Source organism: Archocentrus centrarchus, chromosome 15, assembly GCF_007364275.1.
Source record: "Archocentrus centrarchus isolate MPI-CPG fArcCen1 chromosome 15, fArcCen1, whole genome shotgun sequence".
NCBI classification, from domain to species: Eukaryota; Metazoa; Chordata; class Actinopteri; order Cichliformes; family Cichlidae; genus Archocentrus; species Archocentrus centrarchus.
This window is the reverse complement of record NC_044360.1, coordinates 19,135,152-19,153,557: the sequence shown is the minus strand read 5'-3', so window position 1 is coordinate 19,153,557 and position 18,406 is coordinate 19,135,152. Positions and strand designations below refer to the sequence as shown.

The 18,406-nt window shown below is 39.2% G+C and overlaps 1 protein-coding gene across 1 annotated transcript; it reads right to left on the bottom strand.

Annotated features, from left to right (window-relative positions):
• Positions 1-700: 700 nt before the first annotated feature.
• mlip (muscular LMNA-interacting protein) lies at positions 701-17,833 on the bottom strand. Its single transcript, XM_030747596.1, has 10 exons — positions 17,697-17,833; positions 15,628-17,214; positions 14,897-14,968; positions 14,377-14,457; positions 14,216-14,299; positions 14,057-14,092; positions 12,068-12,115; positions 10,993-11,055; positions 10,768-10,893; positions 701-1,349 (listed from the first exon to the last, which is right to left on the bottom strand). The coding sequence occupies exons 1-10, from the start codon at positions 17,781-17,783 to the stop codon at positions 1,128-1,130; spliced, it is 2,406 nt and encodes an 801-aa protein (XP_030603456.1). The 5' UTR covers positions 17,784-17,833; the 3' UTR covers positions 701-1,127.
• Between the last annotated feature and the right edge of the window lie 573 nt (positions 17,834-18,406).

Below are 18,406 nucleotides of genomic sequence, written 5' to 3'. Positions count from 1 at the left end.
CCATTTTTCCTGTTTCTAACACATCAACTTTGACTTTGCTCCCTAATATATCCCACTCACTAACAGGTGACACGATGAAGAGATAATAGTGTTATCCACTTCACGAGTTAGTGGTCATAATGTTTTGCTTGATCAGTGTATTTGCTTGGATTATTATTATTATTATTATTATTATTATTATTATTATTAAGCAACCTTTTGTGTTATTTTCTTTATAAACATTCCTGAAGAGCATAGAAAGCAAACAGAAGAACACAGGGAGCTTCTTTATTAAAAGTTAAAAATTTTCACTAATCAGTAATAATAAAATAGTATTTTGTTTACAGTGAGTTAGATAATTTGCATACATTTATGCTGGCCATTAGTAAGCTGTGAACAGCCTGAAACACCCGTAAAGCCACGTGTGGTAGCAAATGACCATTTGCTAGTCTAGGCACTGCTGATCAGTCAAGCTCTTGTTTGATTGATTTGGCTGAAGTTTCAGTGAAATCGATTCTGAACATTTAGAGTTTGATGGATGGTGTAAGTAAACGTCCCATATTTCACCACAGTGGTCTAGGATGCTGCAGGATCCAAATTTAGGGTAAACATTAGCAGCTCTGTGAGCTTAAGGATGTTTACCGTAATCAGTAACCCCCATCGCCACCCCCAAAACAGTCTTGTTTCCATTTCAGCTTAGTTTCCTCTTGCTGCTGGAGTTTGAAGCACCAAAACTGCTTGATTAGAGCTAAGAGAAGAGTACAATATTTAGCTTAATTATCTAGAGCAGAAAAGACATGAAGGGTGCTTTTGTCCAATATGTCTGAAATTAAGCTCTTGATGTTTCAAAAGCATACAAAGAATTTAAACTAGTTAATGTGCAAACACTTCATTGTCAGCTGCACATGTGCTGTGGGACAAAGGAAAGATCAACATAAGAGGATGAAGAAAATAGCAAAGGGTTAATTGCATGCAGATTTGTGTTCTCTGTAAGGAATACAAAAATTTTGTGACTGACTGTAAACAATCATATGGAGATGTCATTTTTTTTAATCATTCTTGAAAGGTGCAATTATTCATCCTTTAGATGTCATGTTTTTGAATACTGATCGTGTCTTATCAGAGACTCAAGAGAGTCATTAACTGCTTTAAATATGAGTTTCAGATGCTTCCATGTGCCTCTTGGTCGAACTGAAACTTGTCAAAGCATCTTTCCCGTGAAGACTGATCTGCTCTCCAGGCTCCGTAATGTGCAGGTCACACAGTGAGAATGGACTTCTTCTTTCAGGCTTCCTCTGCTCTCTGAACATTTTGCCCTTTGTACCTGTGTGCACATCATTCCCCATCTCATCAGGACATTTGTTTTCCTCCTGAAATGGATGAGAATACAGTGTTTTCATTTTGATGTTGTAAATCGATGACATCAGCAATTACAGAATACGCAATTTCCTGCACATTTCATTTTTGTTGTCAGCTTTAATTTAGACTTCCCTTTCATGCAGTAAGACTTATTTCCCATCGTGAAGCTGCCTGAAATTTCACTTGAGCTTTGTTCTTGAATTAATTGTGTGATTCATTATAACTGACAGTTGTTCGCCCCGGACTGAATATTCACTCCAGTTCAGATTCTCCACTATATTTTCTTTAGTTGTACAAAAACAACACAAATAAATCATTTATATTAAGTTACCTGAACCACAAAAAATGTTTTAACATTGCATTATTGGTGTTTATACACATGTATTATTACAATTTCCTGTTTTGTCAACAAATATTTTCAACTATTTGAGTGGGTATCCTTATTATGGTCACAGCTGAGGTAATGAGTACAGAAGCCCCTCCCATCTGCTGCACAAACCTGCTTGTAAAGTTATGTTAAAGAGAGACTGACTTTAAAGACAAAATAGCTGGTTACAAACAGAGAATAAACCACTCTAAGATAAATGAAGAGCATATCGAACAAAACTACTATAATAGACTCTATTATAACTACAGTATAAAGCTGGAAATGAAAATACCTTTTAACCTCCTACTAAAAAACATTTCCATTTTGCAAAGTATAGGTCATGTAAAAAAGAAAATTTCTGCAATTCTGTGAAAATTAAGAGGGTAAGTAGCAGCCGGGTGCTGCTTCTTAACCTTGGCAAATGTGAGGATCTCTATAAAAACAGACATTTTGGCAGATTGTGGTCTGGAGCATTCTGCTATTTGTTAACATGATGGAACAATTTTCCCAGGAGTGGATGTTCAAATTTAACCCAAGGTCAGACAGTGCAATGCTCAAAGAAAAAAAATAAAATAAGAGCTGCATCTCAGACTCTGCAGACCTCAGTTAGCATGTTAAACACTGAAGTTCATGACGTTGCAATCAGATGAAGGCTGAACAAGTACAACCTGCTTGAAAGGGTTGCCAGGAGAAAGACTCTTGTCTCCAAAAAGAACATGACAGCACAGCTGAACAAATCACAGCACTTCATGTCCTTTTGGAGAGATGAGGCAGACAAGACCAAAATGGAGACGTTTCACCATAATGCACATTGGCATGTTTGGTGAAATTCAAACACAGCATGGTGGCACAAACACCTCATACCAGCTGTCAGTCATGGTAGGTCATGCAACAGAGCACTGATACCAAGCACACCAGCAAATCTAGAGCAGAGATGGCTAAGGAAAAAAGGAATCAGGGTGGTGCTGTAGTCTAAACTGCATAGAGACCTGCTAAAGCTTTTCTGTTCACATAACTGTACTTCTGTTACAGAACTGTTTCCATCTTTAAGACAACCTCCACTGTTTGGAAATCCTCTGATTGACTTAGAAACTGCATGAAAAGATCAATAAATAATTCTTTGCTCTGTAATTAGTGCAGAGCCAGGTTCAAGCTGTGCATAAAGCCTGGAAGCAGGGGGAAGTAGTCAGCCACTACCTGTACTCTCAAAGGTGACCCTCAGCTTAAAGCTTTTATAAAAACATGTTGTATCTTGTGTATTCTGAAATGTGAATAGAGAACATACAAATAAAGAGAGAGCAAAGCTGTTATTTGTGTTGAAGCTGTTTGTGATCAAAAGAATTGCTACCCTTACTCAATGCTGTATCTCTGGTTTACAAAAAAACAGCATGTAATTGAGACAAATTTGGAGCTGTTGAAAGATGTCTTCTCTATTGAGCAGCTACCACCCGCTGTTGCTTCTCTCCAGTGCAGTGTGGACTAGTTCATTTTTTCTGCTAAAAGGACGGACATGAAATCAATGCCCATCTTCTTACCATTTGTGAGAACTTAAAATAGCAATGTTCTGTGAAGGATTCATTTCTGAATAGCTGTGGTGATGTGGAATCACACAAAACTACGACTATGGAGAAAAACTACCTGTGAGAACTAAATGTTTTATGTGAAAGACATGTATGAACTTTAACTTTATATTGATATAGAACTTTATTCTATATACCTCAAGCACTTTATGTACCTCACATCCATGGAAAACTTAGAATCACTAATTTACCTTTGTCTTTAGACTCTGGTAGGAAGGCAGAAACCAAAACAGGCATAGAAAGAACATGCAAACTTTGCACATAAAGGCTCTTGCTGGGTTTTGAACCAGGAATCTTCTTGCTGTGAGGTGACACCATGCTGCCCTATTTCAGATCTCATGTCTGTGTCATAGCACCCTCTGTTTTATCTCTTTTTTTTTTTTTTTTTTTTTCTAAGCACAGCATATACAATCACTGCACTGCTTTTAGTTTTTACTGTTTCACTGTTTCAAGGTTCCTCCATGATCCTTCAAAGGCCAGCAGATTCCTGTCTCTGTGGTGGGAATTCGGGCAAATGTAGTGGGAACATAGTTCTCGTGACAGTGTCAAGGTCTCCTTTGAACTCTGTCTCTCACCACTGTCCCATTAAAAAATACATACAGACATGACGTGTACAGCAGAGTTACTAAAAACACCTTTTTCCTTGATTTGACCCATCTATCCTCTTCCGGTTCACGAGGGCTGGAGCCTATCCCAGCATGCAAGAGGCAGAGTACACCCTGTACAGGTCACCAGCCTGTTGCAGGGCCAATACAGAGAGACAGACAACCATTCACACTCACATCTATGGGCAATTTAGAGTGATAATTAACCTAACCTCAGTAACTGTATGTCTTTGGACTGTGGGAGGAAACCCACACAGACACATATAAACTCCACACAGTGGAATCGAACCAAGACCTTCGAGATGTCATTCTAGCTGTGAGGAAGTAGTGCTAACCACCAGTTTCAAATTTCAACCTTAAAGAAAGACAAAGTATTTTTACTGCTTTCAAATTTCAAATCAATCATGTAAACAATATGTAAGCATTAAAATTGTCCTGCCAAGTCATCAGAAATGCTCTTTTCTTTTTCCCTCCAAAACATAATGTTCAGATCAGGGTAAGGGTAGCTGGGGTAATTAGACCTCCACAGGGTTAGCACTGTGTTACTGTTTAGTATTTCATGAAGGAACCCACACAGACAAACCAGAGGCAGTATAAAAGTAGATTAGAAAACTGGTGTCAGATAGAATCATCTTGATCAAACATAGCACAGAGCTCTGTGTCAAATCTTATGTTGTTTTGTGTTGAGTCTTAACACAGCAAATCCCATCTCCTCTGCCAAGGTTAAAGCAAACACATTTGACGCGTTTGTGTTTAAACTCACAGAACCTGTCTTTGTTTCACTTTTAATGTGTTGTATTAAAGATGGCCTGTGGAGTTTTCTTGTGCATCATGTTTACTTAATGTTTAGTTCATGCATTTTGTGCATTCATATTTTTTTTTAATGTTACTTACTTATATGTATATACACCACCTAGAAGTCTAGCTAATACATATATGCTGGTATATGCAGTGTGCATTCTGTACACGCATCCACTTGCCAAAAAAGTTCAACTTTTAACTTTAATAAACATCTTCTGACAGGACATTTTTACCTTTAAGTGCTTAAATTTTACACTTACAGGTTGGCAAATTTATATCACCTATGAAACTAGTTTTAATTTCACTTACAGACCTGTTTTAGGCATGCTTTGACTTGTCATTGCAACCTGAGGAGATGCTTTTTTTCCCACAGTTCTCCAAATTTTGTGCATTTTTTTTTTCTTTTTTTACAGTATTGTTTTTTTAAAAAGTGCCCTAAGTATCCCTTAAGGATCAAGGTTGAAAGAAGCTTTTTCTCTCTCTCAAATTACATGATGTTTTTCGGCCGTCACATCAGCTCTTTTTCTGTCTGTCAAATGAGCCTCACCCTTTAAATAGTACTTCTCACTAACTGCAACGCGCGTGTCTTTTATACTTTCAGTCTGACATTATGACGCTGATCTAAGGCTGCGATTGTAATGTTAGACTTGTTGAGCTTTGAAGGGTTCAAGAAATCTAAAAGCAAACCAGATGATATATTACAGAATTTGGTTATATTTTTGTATTTGCCATTTAAAATCTGCCCCAGTTAAATCAAAGCAGGAAACAGTTCCCCAGGGAGCGCTATGAAGCAGTGCCACTTGAAACTAAACTGGCGAGATGCACATAACTCAGATATGAAATATACATACGTGGTGACGTCAGTTGAGATCTGACAAGTTGGCACAATTAGGATTAAGAAAGGAAGCACTCGGGAACGATGCAGGAGCGGTGAAAGGAGAAATCACCCTAACTAGCAACAGCAGGAAATCGGTGAAGAGAATAATGACACTTAACTGCTTTCTTTAAACAAGGTTGTCTAAGCAGTTACTAATCAGCGCCTGACCTGCAAGATTTAAATCCTCCGATTTAAATTGTCTTTCAGACTCTTCAATAAGTTAAGTTACAAATGAAGCAATGTTGCCAATGTTATGTTTTGCAATTCTGGTCTGGATTTCAAAGGCAGATCAGTTAAATAACCCATCAGCAGTCACGGGCTGTAATCCTTATTAGTGAAGCCAAAAAACATGTCATTTTTATGAAATTATGTAACAGGAGTCGTTTATTTTGTATATCTGACTACCTGAATATTTTACACGCGAAGGCTGAATCGGATGGCTAAGCAAAGCTTTTTAATTATTAGAAACTTTACAAACTCATTTACATCAAAGATTGAGACAAAAAAAAAAATATTCATGAGCACTGTGTTTGACAGATGAACGCCTTTAAGTGATTTTTTTCTTTAAAGTTCTTTGGAACTGTGATCTTCAATTTCATCAAAAGCTACATTAAGATTTTATATTAAATTATACTTTTAAGTTGAAAATCATTCCCCCTGCTGGAACATAGGCTTCTGCAGCCTGATGCATGCATAATGTGTACACAAAAGCCAACATTTCCCCACACACAGGCTGATACTTATATTACAAGACTATGTGGACTATACACATAGTTCATCCCATGCAAATACATAATATGGTGAATTCAAGAGCAAAAGTAAGGGGAGATTTAATTTAACTTTCAACAAAATATTTGATTTCACTGGGTTTACAAAAACACCTACCTACTGCACAATTTGGCAACCGAATGTGAAGAAGGAAGTTTGTAGAGGACTTAATGAAGTCCTATGAAAAACCAATTACACACACTGCTTCCATAGGAATTAAGAGGATAAGCAGCAGAGAGGTGCTGCAAATCAAATTCACGTGATTGACTGATGATCAGTGAGTGTGACCACCTCTATTAACCCCCCCGTACTTTTAATTGTATACTTGTGTGTATACTTGTGTGTATACTTGTGTATACTTGTGTATACTTGTGTGTATACTTGTGTGTATACTTGTGTATACTTGTGTACAATAAGGAAATTGAATCTAATCTGATCTAATTAACAGCAAATTCACGCTGGGGTCAAAAATGGCAAACAACTCAAGAGCAGCGTTTCAAACTGCAGGTCTCAGTTACCATGATAAATGTTACAGTTCATGACAGTAAAATTAGAAAAAGACTGGACACGTATGGCTTGTTTGGAAGGGTTGCAGGTGTTGCAATGGCCCAGTCAAAGTCCAGACCTCAACCTGACTGACATGTACTGAATTTAATCAGGCATTTTATGTCATTAATTGTGATTAACTGTGATTTATCTTCAATATTGTTACCATTCCCATTTGTGGACTGTGATATGCTTTTCTTGTGTATATTCATGTGCTTTTTTTGTGTCATTACTTACCATAACCATGTTTTAATCTCTGAGAAGGTCTTTTACTTCGGTTACTTTTTTCCTACTGTAGTTTCACAGTTTGTGATTCTGGTGAGTGTCTCAGTTTCACTTTAGTTAAAGTTGTGCTTCTTTCTTCTTATTCTTTTTATTGACATTTGTAATCACCTCTGGTGCAAACTGATTTTATATACAAATAATAATAAAAGGGAATGTCTGCATTCAATCACGGCTAGATTTTTGTGTGAAAATCAGTGTTGTAGATATGCATGCTGACATTTACTATATATTTTTAGAAAATGAATAAATAAAGATTTTACACATACACACAGAGCTTTATGCATCAGGTCCTGGGAGTCTAAAAAGAAGACATTGCCTTATGATGATTACAAGAACAAAACCATATATGAGTCTATAGTTAGGTAAACTGTGTCCAAAGTCACACTTTTTTTACTATTTATGCAATGAACTATCAATAGTTACATTATGAGTGTATAGATATTAGGTAGAGCTCATAAAATACCACAATAAACTAAGAAAGTATTGCTCAGAAAGACTAAGATTCATGAAGAAACCATGAAGAAGCTCATATGTTTCCTGAGGTTGGGAATAACATCTGTGTGAGCAAATGGATGTCAAATGTGTATTATAGCTGTTCTGAACTTCTTGCACTCCTATGGGCATTAATACAAACTTAATTAATGTTTTTAAGTCATAAACACTAAACTCAATTTGAGCATGGCAAATGACCAAATTGAAATCCAGATTTTTAAATGGAAACCTAGTTAAAAATGACCAAAAAAAACAAACATATTTTCGCACATTTAAAGATAAAATTCTGATCAGAAGTCTTAGCCAGACTGCAAAATTCCAAACTGATTCAAAGTCACAGCTGGGGGTGTCATCTTTCTATGAGAGAGCCAAAGAAATAGACACAGAAATTGCCTCAGTTATATGGCAGTAAATAAAGGCCCAACTGCTTGTTATTGATACAAGTTAAAATTCAAAAATAACACCTGAAAGTGAGCAAAAAGGCACCCTGTTAAAAAAGTATCATGGCAGACAGCAAAATCCTGTTTTTGTGCAGTATGCCGCAAAAACATCGGCTGAACCTTGTGTCATGGATGTTACACGCTGGACCACCTGTAGACTTCTAAATGTCTAACGCTTCAGTTTTTATTACTGACTAAACTAAAAATATAAAATGTGATAATTGCCGAGTTTTATAGGTGGTGATGTTTGTTGTTTTTGTTTGTTTTACTGGTGGCCGGAGACATGCTGTTTCCTTATAAGTCAACTGTCTTCTGGCTGCAGCTTAACGTTCAGTGAAATAATTGCAGTATCAATCAAAATGTGGAGCAAGTTTCTTCAAATTGCCACACTCAAACTAAAAAATAATGTTGTTTTTTTTTAATACATATTTTGATCTTATCCACAGTCTGCTGCAGCATGTGGATAAGTAAACAATACCAGCATGTTAAATGGCAGCAGTTAGATAAACCAGATACAGCCGGCTGATGAATATAACTCTTAATGCTTCCCGTGGTTCCAAACAGTCTGTCTGCAAATGTAACAAACCATTTGGGAAGCTAAATATCCCACCAATACAGCCAGCAAACAAGCTGCCACTTTTTTTCCTCCATTACAAATAGTACAATTGTTTGTCTGTCTGTGGGTTGCTTTTCACATTAATAACATTTGTGGTATGAGAAGTGTCAGTATTGATGTCTTTAAAACCTCTTTCCTCTGAAAGACCCCTGAAAACTTTCATCCACTCGTTAAGTGTTTGTATCCCATCTGTGCTTTCTAACGCAAACTGTTTGCCAGGTCAACTCAGTTTAAAAAGATGTCATCGTTTTTTGGGTTTTTTTTGCCATAACAAAGAAGCAAAACAATGTTGATGAATAGTTTATAGTCATAATTAAGAATGAATTCAAAAGAAAAAAAGAGTTTGTATAATTGGATGTGTTCATTGCAATACTGACTGTGAGCAGTCACATTATTGTCCGCTGAAAATAATGTGACTTTGAGTGCAGGAAGTTCATTTTAGTTTTGTGGCTGCTGCTTTGCAGCTCCTGGTTTAACGCCCTGATTCTTCTGCTGTCTAAATGTGTATGTTTTAACACCTGTTCCTGCTCCCCTTGTAGACTGTAGGTCATGTGCAAGCAGAAATTATGTCCCGTAATAATGTTTAAAAGTTAAACGACCTTTAAAAGAATAATTGCATATAAAATGCATGATGGTGTCATCATCAGCTTTTGATTAGGTGGAAGTCACTACCCTGGAAACCTGAAGAACTGAGCTTCCCAACATGTTTAAGAAAGTATAAGTGTATATTTTAAACCAAAATAGCCCCTCTAAGTATTTGTTGTGCCAAAACCCAACCCAAAAACAACAGCGATTAAAATAAAAGTTCAAAATGGGACATCTCTTCCCTGCTTGCCATGTAAGATGGACTCCATTCCAGTTAAAAGGGCAGTTCATTAGTTGTTTCAGATGAGAGGAGCAAATCAGCTTGTAGGTAAATGACGAGCTGCAGAACGAGATCATTTAAACTTTGCGACGTGGCACATTATCAGACCAGTCCGTCTGGCACTAATAACTATGCCATGTTCACATTCACTTAAATCACCTTTCTTCAGCAGGTCATCTCGATCAGGTCTACATGCACAAATGCATTAAGTTGCTGCCGTGTAAACTGCTGAGCAGATATTTGCATTAACGAGCAGTTAAAACAGGTGTACCTAATGAAGTGGCTGGTGAGTGAGAAAATTAGATAAAAGTTTTCATGAATGCTGCTAAAAACTACATTCATGCAGTAGAATAACATGGAAGTAAACATGACAGCACAAGCAGACCAACATTTACTTATATGAGTGCAATCAAGTGCAGCTGGAAAAGACACAGCATGTATGGTTAGCTTTACTTGTTCTGTCTCAGAGGAAAATCTGAACCACAAGCTTGTTTTTTTGTTTTCTTTTTATATATATATTTTGTGTTGCTAACCTTTTAATCTTCTTTAGATTAAAGCATATAACAGCATATGACAATTACACCTAATGAGAAGCTCTGTCTGAGAAAACAGCAAATAACAAAGGAAGAGAAGAACTGTTCACAGTGGTTGTCCTGCACAGGTAAAATGAGGCAAAGATGCTCAAGTTTGTTGTCCTGCTGACCATAAGGGATAACCTTATTACCACAAACGTATCACAAGCCACGAGAAGAGCTCTTAGAAAAATTAATTTGTGGCTTTTAGAAAAATTACCTTGCGGTGTCTTCGCAGTTCGGAAAGGTTCACAGAAGTTTCATCAGACGTTTTTGTTCTTCCGAAGCTTTTTGTTTTCTTTTATGTTTGATGTGATTTTATAGCACGATGAATGTAGAAGTGTGTATCCTGTATTGTATTGAAAATGTATTGCATGTTTTTGTATATACGCTTACAGTAGAACATACTGTGGATATGGATGGAGATTGGAATATAGTTTGAGAAGTTTCCAAAAGTTTTTTTAATTTTTTTTTTTCCTTTACTGTGAGTCTGCAACTGTCACCAATGAGACACATTTCAAGTCAATAAGGAGGACAGTGAGTGATCCAAAAACTGCAGACTGAAGGCTGGTTATCGCTTGGAATAGAAACTGTGATTGAATGCCACAAACTTACCCTTCTCTTGTCAGTTAGGGTCTGCTTGCCAGCAAACTGCCTGAAAGGCTTTGGATGATATTCATCTTCATTCTCCACTGTCAGTCTCGGAATGGCCGTCATTGGGCGAATGACCCCAGGTTTTGTCTTGGTAGTACGATTCAGAGATTTGGCACCAGAGAGGAATTAATTCTCATAAGTAGCATTCGGCAGATGAATATGCCTGATCAAATAAAGAATGTGTACCTGTTTACGACCCATCAATTTTCTTTCCACCTCAGCAGATGGGTGCAAGCTGCATATGGATGCCTGAATAAATAAATTGCAGGGAAAATAAAACATTAACATAATTACTAATGTCTCTCAGAGAAGTTAAACATTGATAACAGAATGCACGCTTGCCTTTTCTGTTTGAGTTCATTGTGATATTTTCAATCAGAAAGAAAAAAAACTACGACTGGAAGAAGCAGTTTGTTATTGAGTTCTATGATGGCAGAAGTAGATGAACATCTGCACTCGCTCTTGAATTAATTATCCTTCCTTCAAAACAACAAAAGCTTTTTTATTTCATGCAAGAATCCCAAATTTACAAGAAAATGTAGTTTTATGTCTGAGTTTAATAATTGGGGTTTCATTGATCTCTCTGATAAAACTGTTGTTATGACATAGAGCAGCTTCGACACATAACATGCTGATTTGAGCTGCTTATGCGTGCATACTTAAGAACCTATTTTTTTAAATGTCCAGACAGACTGAAGGATGATGGCCCGTGTTTCTGATAAGCCCTGAAATCTGAACACAAACTGACACCGACAGACCCGCTACTTCAGCTCTACAGTATCTCTTAAACCAGGAAGATGCAGGGCACACCCTGTACAGGTCATCAGTAGCACACAGAGACAAACGCTCTCACATTCACACCTACAGCCTATTAAGAAGCACCAGTTAAATCAACTTGCATGAAGCTGGAGTACCCATTGGGAACCCAAAGGGGAAAATATTCAAACTCCACATAGAAAGAACCCGGTCGGCAGGTGTGTTTGATCTCCTTGCTGTGAGTTGACACTAATCACTTCCCCTCTGTGGCACCCATATTAATCCCAGGTCCCCCAAATGAGTTGTGCCTTTGATATTCTTGAAGTTGGTTTAAATTCTGTAAATTCTATTTACAGTAATAGTACTCTTTAGTCATGCGGCAACCTTTAAGCAACCTTCAAATTCCTGATGAAAAATATTGTCCTCGTAGTGAAAGACAGCAGTAGGTTGACAAGAAAGCATTTGCCTTTAATTCAACAAACAAATCTACCTGACCTCTACTCACATATTTGGTTTCACGTCCCAAAGATTTTGGAAATGACGAGTTTTTCCCCTGAAAATGAAGAGGAAAGACAGAATTGAATGGCACAAGGATCCAGGGGGAAAATCGAAAAAAAGCCATCACATTTTTCATCCATTTGTGATTGTGACGGTCACTTTTAAAAACAGGAATGACTGAAAATATGATCAAAAGAAGTCTTGGAGGGCATGACTGATGGTCTCCCCGAATGCTTCTCCTTATTTTCTCAAACATAAATTTAACATGTTTTCTCCGTTACACAACACAGTTTCCCTTGTTAGTGATTAAAAAACTGATGCTTTCATACATGCTTCCCCCACCGCTGAGTTTGTACAAGTGTCTAGCTTAAGAGCACACATCACATGAATAACATTTTCATACACACACACTTGTTTTCTCTGGAAACCGTAGGAAGCATTCTCCTTTGATAAATAATGGACAGATGTCCTTTCATTTCTTGTGCTCATACAGTTAAAATTCACTTTTATCCAACTTTCAGCTTGTATTTCAGTAAACCAGTGCAGAGGACTCATTTCTTTGGCTCCAAGGATACTGCAGTTCTGTAATTATCAGTTTCAATTCACACTTTTAGTTATACATCTATACATTCGTTTTTTTGTTTTTTTTTCAGCTGAACGTTAACAGCCATGTAACTGCCTGCCTGCTCCTGTTGTGAAATAATGAAAGTGAGGATGCTTGAGACTGTGGTATTGATTCACATTGTTATTCTGGGTGCAAAGAGCTGTTACTGGTTCTGTGTTTATTATTCTGCTCTTTATTGACCTGAACAAATTCTACACTGAAGTATCAAGAAAGTATCATGAAAGTTTTAGTGAGCTTTGCGTCACCAAGTGTGCAACATTTGTAGTGCAACAAGCTATTGATCAGCTACCCCTAAGTCACACAGGCCCCATGCTAACCACCAGTCACAAGGGGAAAATGTGTGTTCCCTGACTGGTTGGCAAGTATTTGCTGGAGGTTGTTCGCTGTTGCTCAGTGAAATTAGTCACAGAGAGGGTGCTGCACCAGAAACCTCCTCAAGACTGATTTGGTCACCAGCAGATCACAGCCACAAGTCATCCATAGTTTGCATGAAAGATGCCAACTATGGAAGCGATAGTGAAACTTGAAAAAATATGAAACTGGAAACAGAGGAAGTTCACCTTCAAAGTAAAAGCTGTGCCCCACTACTGCTACCAACATGTTTCAAAAGGCACAGCTTTTACTTTGATGGTAAATGGTTTCTGTTACTGGTTTGCATGGATGCTTTACAGTTTCCTTACTGCTCAACAAGCAGGTGGTGAGTGTTTGCAGACAAGTCGACATCTTCCATGCAAACTGTGGGCGCCCGCAGCAATCTGCCAGTGAGCAAAGCAGTCAAAGGAGGCTTTCAGTGTAGCGGGCTGACCTGACACCATTCTCAGATGTGTCCCAGTTCAGTATGATGCTGGAGTGAGCAACCAGTCATCTTAGATGAGCATGAAGACAGAAACAGCAACCTGGCTCCATCTAAGCATAAACTGTATGTAAAAAAAAATTGACGTAACATCTGGGGCTGAAAAATCTGAAGCCAGTGCAAAAGTGCATTAGAGCTGCGTTCTGTGTGATGGGGGGCAGGGGGCAATTCATGTGGCAACAAACTAAAGTTTAATTTTTATAGCAGAAGTAACTTACTTTTTGATTTACTACCAAGTAAAGCTTTTCTTAATCAATTTGTGCCCTCAGCCTCTAGTTTGTCTTCAATACAACGTGAGAGTAATATGGGGTATGACTTTGTGACCTACGAGTCTAGCGTATAAAAGTTCCCAGTTCACTGTGGGTTCAGATCCATTCCCAACCCTGTTTCATCTCATATTCAAACCTAAATACTTGTTGGTAAAGTGTTGGATCCTCCAGCTTCATGGTTTCACAGTGGTTTTATTCTAGAAATTTTAAAAGAAAAATATCTTACATGCTGTTAAAGAGCGCTTTTACCTGCAGACCATTGCTGGTTGTCGATGTCCTTGAGGGCTGCAGAGGCGCGGTTGTTTCGCCATTAAAGGATGCAAAAATGAACCAATTAAATCACTTTGATCACCACATTTGTACTTGTTTAATTTCATATTAACAGTGAAATAAAAATACTGAACTCACTGCAGCAACGGAGTTTGCCAGTATCTCATCAATGACGGCATAAAGTTCCTCCGACTGCTGCCGGAGCTGAGCAGGCGAGCACATCTGTAGAAAGCACAAAATTATTGATGCCATTTTGCGGAGTGTGCAGTAAATAACAGCAGCGATGCGTGGAGTGGTACCTCAGTGCTGGTGTCTGATGCAACACCTGTGTCCGGCGTGTCACAGTAACTAGTTTCTCTCTCCACCTGCTCGTCTATCACCTGTGAATGCAAAGAGAGAGAGAAGATTGAGCTCCCTTCCGAGACTGATGGTTTCACTGAAGCAGTGGCACACAATTCATTACATCTCCTCCAGACCATTTTTATTCATCCACTCTGTGTTCTTCACAGGCAGGACTCCTTTGTCTGCATCTATCATACAACACCGTGAAGAACACACAAGTGTATTTTCATGTCTTGCTGAGCCGGATATCCTAACAAGTTTTTGCAATTACAAAAGAAATGTCATTCTTTATTACCGTGATTATGGCACCTTAAGATTAACATTTTAAGTAACAAAAAAAGAAAAAGAAAAACAATTGCTCACACCATCCTCACCAGAGCGACATTGCCTGCATCATTAGCATTTCGTACTGCATAGCTGGACATTTAACAGGATAACAAGGCAAATTAATGGGATTAGATTCAAAAGCAAACTCACTTGCTGATCCAGTAGAAGGGTGTTTGTGGGAATTGCAGCGAGGGATTTGTAGCTTAGCGTAATCTTGTGTGGCTAGAGACAGAAGAGCAGACAATGAGTATAAATGAATTTACAATTCAACTTTCTTCATTTTATTCAAGATAAACTTTGTAGACAATCTGTTGGAAATTGGCATGCGTTATCTCCCATTGATGCTGGCTGCTTATCTTGCAAAACAGTCAAGCTGGAGTTGCCCAGTCAGAACTGAAGTGTGTTAGTCGGTGGAAACTACATCACTTTGCTGCAGAGTGGGCCTGTTTGATGGACTGTGATATAAACATGTTTAGTTTTCCTCACTGGAAGGCAAGAAAACTGGATGACTGTGTTATTTACTTATTTTCCCCTGCTGACTTGAAATAAATTGAATTCCTGGTGGTCAATACTTTGGTCAGTAATTTTGCACTATTTCACTTACTTTTATCTTTTTTAAAACTTTGGTTTAAAAACCAGATAGAAAACAGAAGCGCACTGGAAACTTCTGCAAAGCAGCGAATGAGTGATGGCAAAGACAAACAAATAAAACAGACATCTAAAATCAGCTCCACACAGATGACAGCGCTTGATATCCTCATATCAAGTGTGAGATGTCTGTTTTTAGCCACATAGCATGTGAGAACAGTATGTCAGAGGGAACACAGTAAATAATATCCTCACGTTAAACCAGTCATGCACAAGGCAAGGGTGGAGCCTACCTTTCTTTTTTTACCCTCCCTGTCACTGCAGTCTGATATTCCACTCCCTGGCCTTGGGGAGGGCGTGGAGCGCAGGGAGAAAGGAGATGGAATGAGATCTCTGATTGGTGGAGCAGGAGAGGGTGTAGGCGTGGGAGAGCTGTCGGGTGACGGCCATCCAGAAAAAACAATGGGTGTGTAGCGGGAAGAAGACAGAGAGGAGGGGGCTTTGTGAAAACTCTGTGAGTGTGTGGCATCTTTGGGGTCAAGGTGGCTCCTCTCAGATTTGTACCTTCCAGTGGGATTTTGTGAAGGAGGGAGAGGGGATACCTTGTCGGCAGGAGCAGGGAAAACTGTTGCACATGAATGAGAGGGCTGAAGATGAGGAGGGAAGACGGGCGAGGATCTCAGTTGTTGAGAAAGTGAGCGAAGCTTTGAAAGGGATGAATTTGGCTGGCAACTCCATTTCTGGGGTGCAGAAGTCTGTGGCTTGTTAATGAGTTTGGGGGATGGGGAGATGAGTTTTTTAAGGTTATTATCTGCACGGCCCTTGAGGAACACATGATCATCGCTGGGCTTCAGCTCAGGGGACTTGAAGACGTGTGTGGGGGGTGAGGTTTTGGAAGTTGTACAGTGTGTTTCTTCATGCTTTGGTGGAGAAGCGGATTGAAAGTTTGAGTAAAATATAGGAGCTCGGGGTAATGTGCTGCTCTTCACTGGCAAAGGCGAAAAAACTTGCTCTGAGCATCTTTTCACTTGAGATGGTGTGTATGTTCTGTTGAGCTCATTTGACTGGCATGTTGGAGTTGCATTGATGGACCTGTTAGGTTCCCTGCAATGGTGGCTTCGAATGTCTATAGATGCCAGTGAGGAGAACCGAGATGAAAACTCAAGGGGAATAGAGGCCACACTGGAGGCTGCTGAGCATGCATTACAGAAAGACAGGGTCACGGGGTTAATAGGCCAGCAGGGGGTGTAAGGTCTCTGCAGCGCTGAGGACAGGACAGGAAGACGACCTTTTCTCAGGATGGCAGTGAGGAGAGAGAGTCGGGTGAGTGGAGGCCGGTGCCGGGAAGGGGGGTTCTGTGAGCAGACAGAGGAGGAGAGGCTCTCGCAGGATGAGAAACCAGTCTGAGGGATTTGAATCAGACTAGAGCCAGGAGCAAGAAAGTGCCTCTTGACCTGGATCACAGAAGGGGTGAAGAAACCAGAGCGGACAGATGAGCAGGGAGAAATGGTACGACTTAAAGAGGCAGGAGAAGTGACAGAGGAAAGCTGCATGGCGGACCAGGGCTTCTCTCTGTCCGAGTCGTCGGAGAGGATGGATTCCCTGGAAGAGGCCAGAGTGGGAAGCAGGTCTGCAGAGTCTGTGGGGCTCAATCTGTCTTCTGACACAGGCGTTCTATTTGTACAGCAACCCAAGCTAACCTCAACATGTCCAGAGGTGTGGTGACACCAGTGCTGGGAAATGTCCCTGTGTTTATCAGCAGCTGTTTCCATGGAGGCCGTCCCTGCGGCTGCGTGGTTGGGTGTATTTTCAGACTGGGCGCTGACTGAAGGAGAGGCTTTGGTTTGAGAGAGTCTCGCACGAGCTGGTGAAGGCTTCAACTGAAAAACAAGAGAGTTTTTTCCCCTTTTTTTTTTTTCGGTGCCTTATCTGAAAATTCACACCTCAGGAAGCAATTACTGAAAATGGACTTTCCCTTCACATTCTTTAAAGGCCAGGAATACCAAAATGCTAGACCTGCAAATTAGCATTTATAACAAGCTCCATCAATCTTGGCTGATTTGTGAAATTACTTTGGTGAAGCCACCGTCTGACTGTCTGCTTTTGTACTCATTATAGAATCTATAACTCTTAAAGCTTTAGATTCCAATTAAAATGTCAGATGTGAAAAGCAATACACGTGCACGACAGTCGTGTTATTTTTAAATTAATCTCCTCACAGTGCTTCTTTAGTAAATGTCAGTTCACCAAATTTAATTTTACATTTTAAATTAAGTCCTGGCAGAGACATAGATAACACATATCTACATCATATTATGTCAAAGTTAATTTTTTGTTCACAGCATTGACAGTTTGCACTTACTTGTGGTAGGATTACGTTTTCTGCTCCTCCCTCCTCGGAGTCCTTGATAATGACTAACTCTGCTTTGATAACCTCCCCGTCTGACATGCTTTTCCTGCTTGTCTTCTCATGGCACACGGCAATATTCTGACAGGAGAAAATGAACCAAATGTTAAACAGAACCTGAGCGAGTGAAACCCGAGGTGAACATCAGTGACCCTTTGTGAGCTCATGGGTGTGCTTGGTTTCTCCACGCCACATTCCCCCACACATATAACTCACATGGGCACGCACATGTCCTCCAGACACTAGTGCAGCACGTACGTCATGTGAGTGACTGACGCAGGGTCTGTGTACACACTTAAAATTGAAGGCAAAGTATTAATAGGATGATAAGTGATGACATAAGTGTGTCAAAAATTAAAATCTTATTGTTTTTGTGTATTGCCATTTAAATTTTGGACTTGGTGTGTCCTTTTAACCTCAATATGTCTTTAAGATATAATTAATTTTAAAAACTTATAATCTTTCTGTAAGGTGAGAGACACGGTTATTGACTGACAATCAGGATACCGCAGTGCCCTGTGTTTATATTCAGTCCTATACCTGAATGGAAATGCTGAACTGAATAAGCGGAAGTGGATGGATGGATGGATGGATGGATGGATGGATGGAAATAAAACTTGCATTCCCTGCAGCAAGTAGAAAAAAAAGAAAAAAATAGTGTGTTT

Bases quoted from the DNA above. Each gene is read 5' to 3' on its own strand.
- mlip (XM_030747596.1), bottom strand. From the start codon at position 17,783: ATGTCAGACGGGGAGGTTATCAAAGCAGAGTTAGTCATTATCAAGGAC. The intron at 14,093-14,215 runs GTGAGTTCAGTA...GCGCCTCTGCAG, and splicing joins TGGCAAACTCCGTTGCTGCA to CCCTCAAGGACATCGACAAC. The intron at 12,116-14,056 runs GTAAAAGCGCTC...CTTCATTTTCAG, and splicing joins CAACCAGCAATGGTCTGCAG to GGGAAAAACTCGTCATTTCC.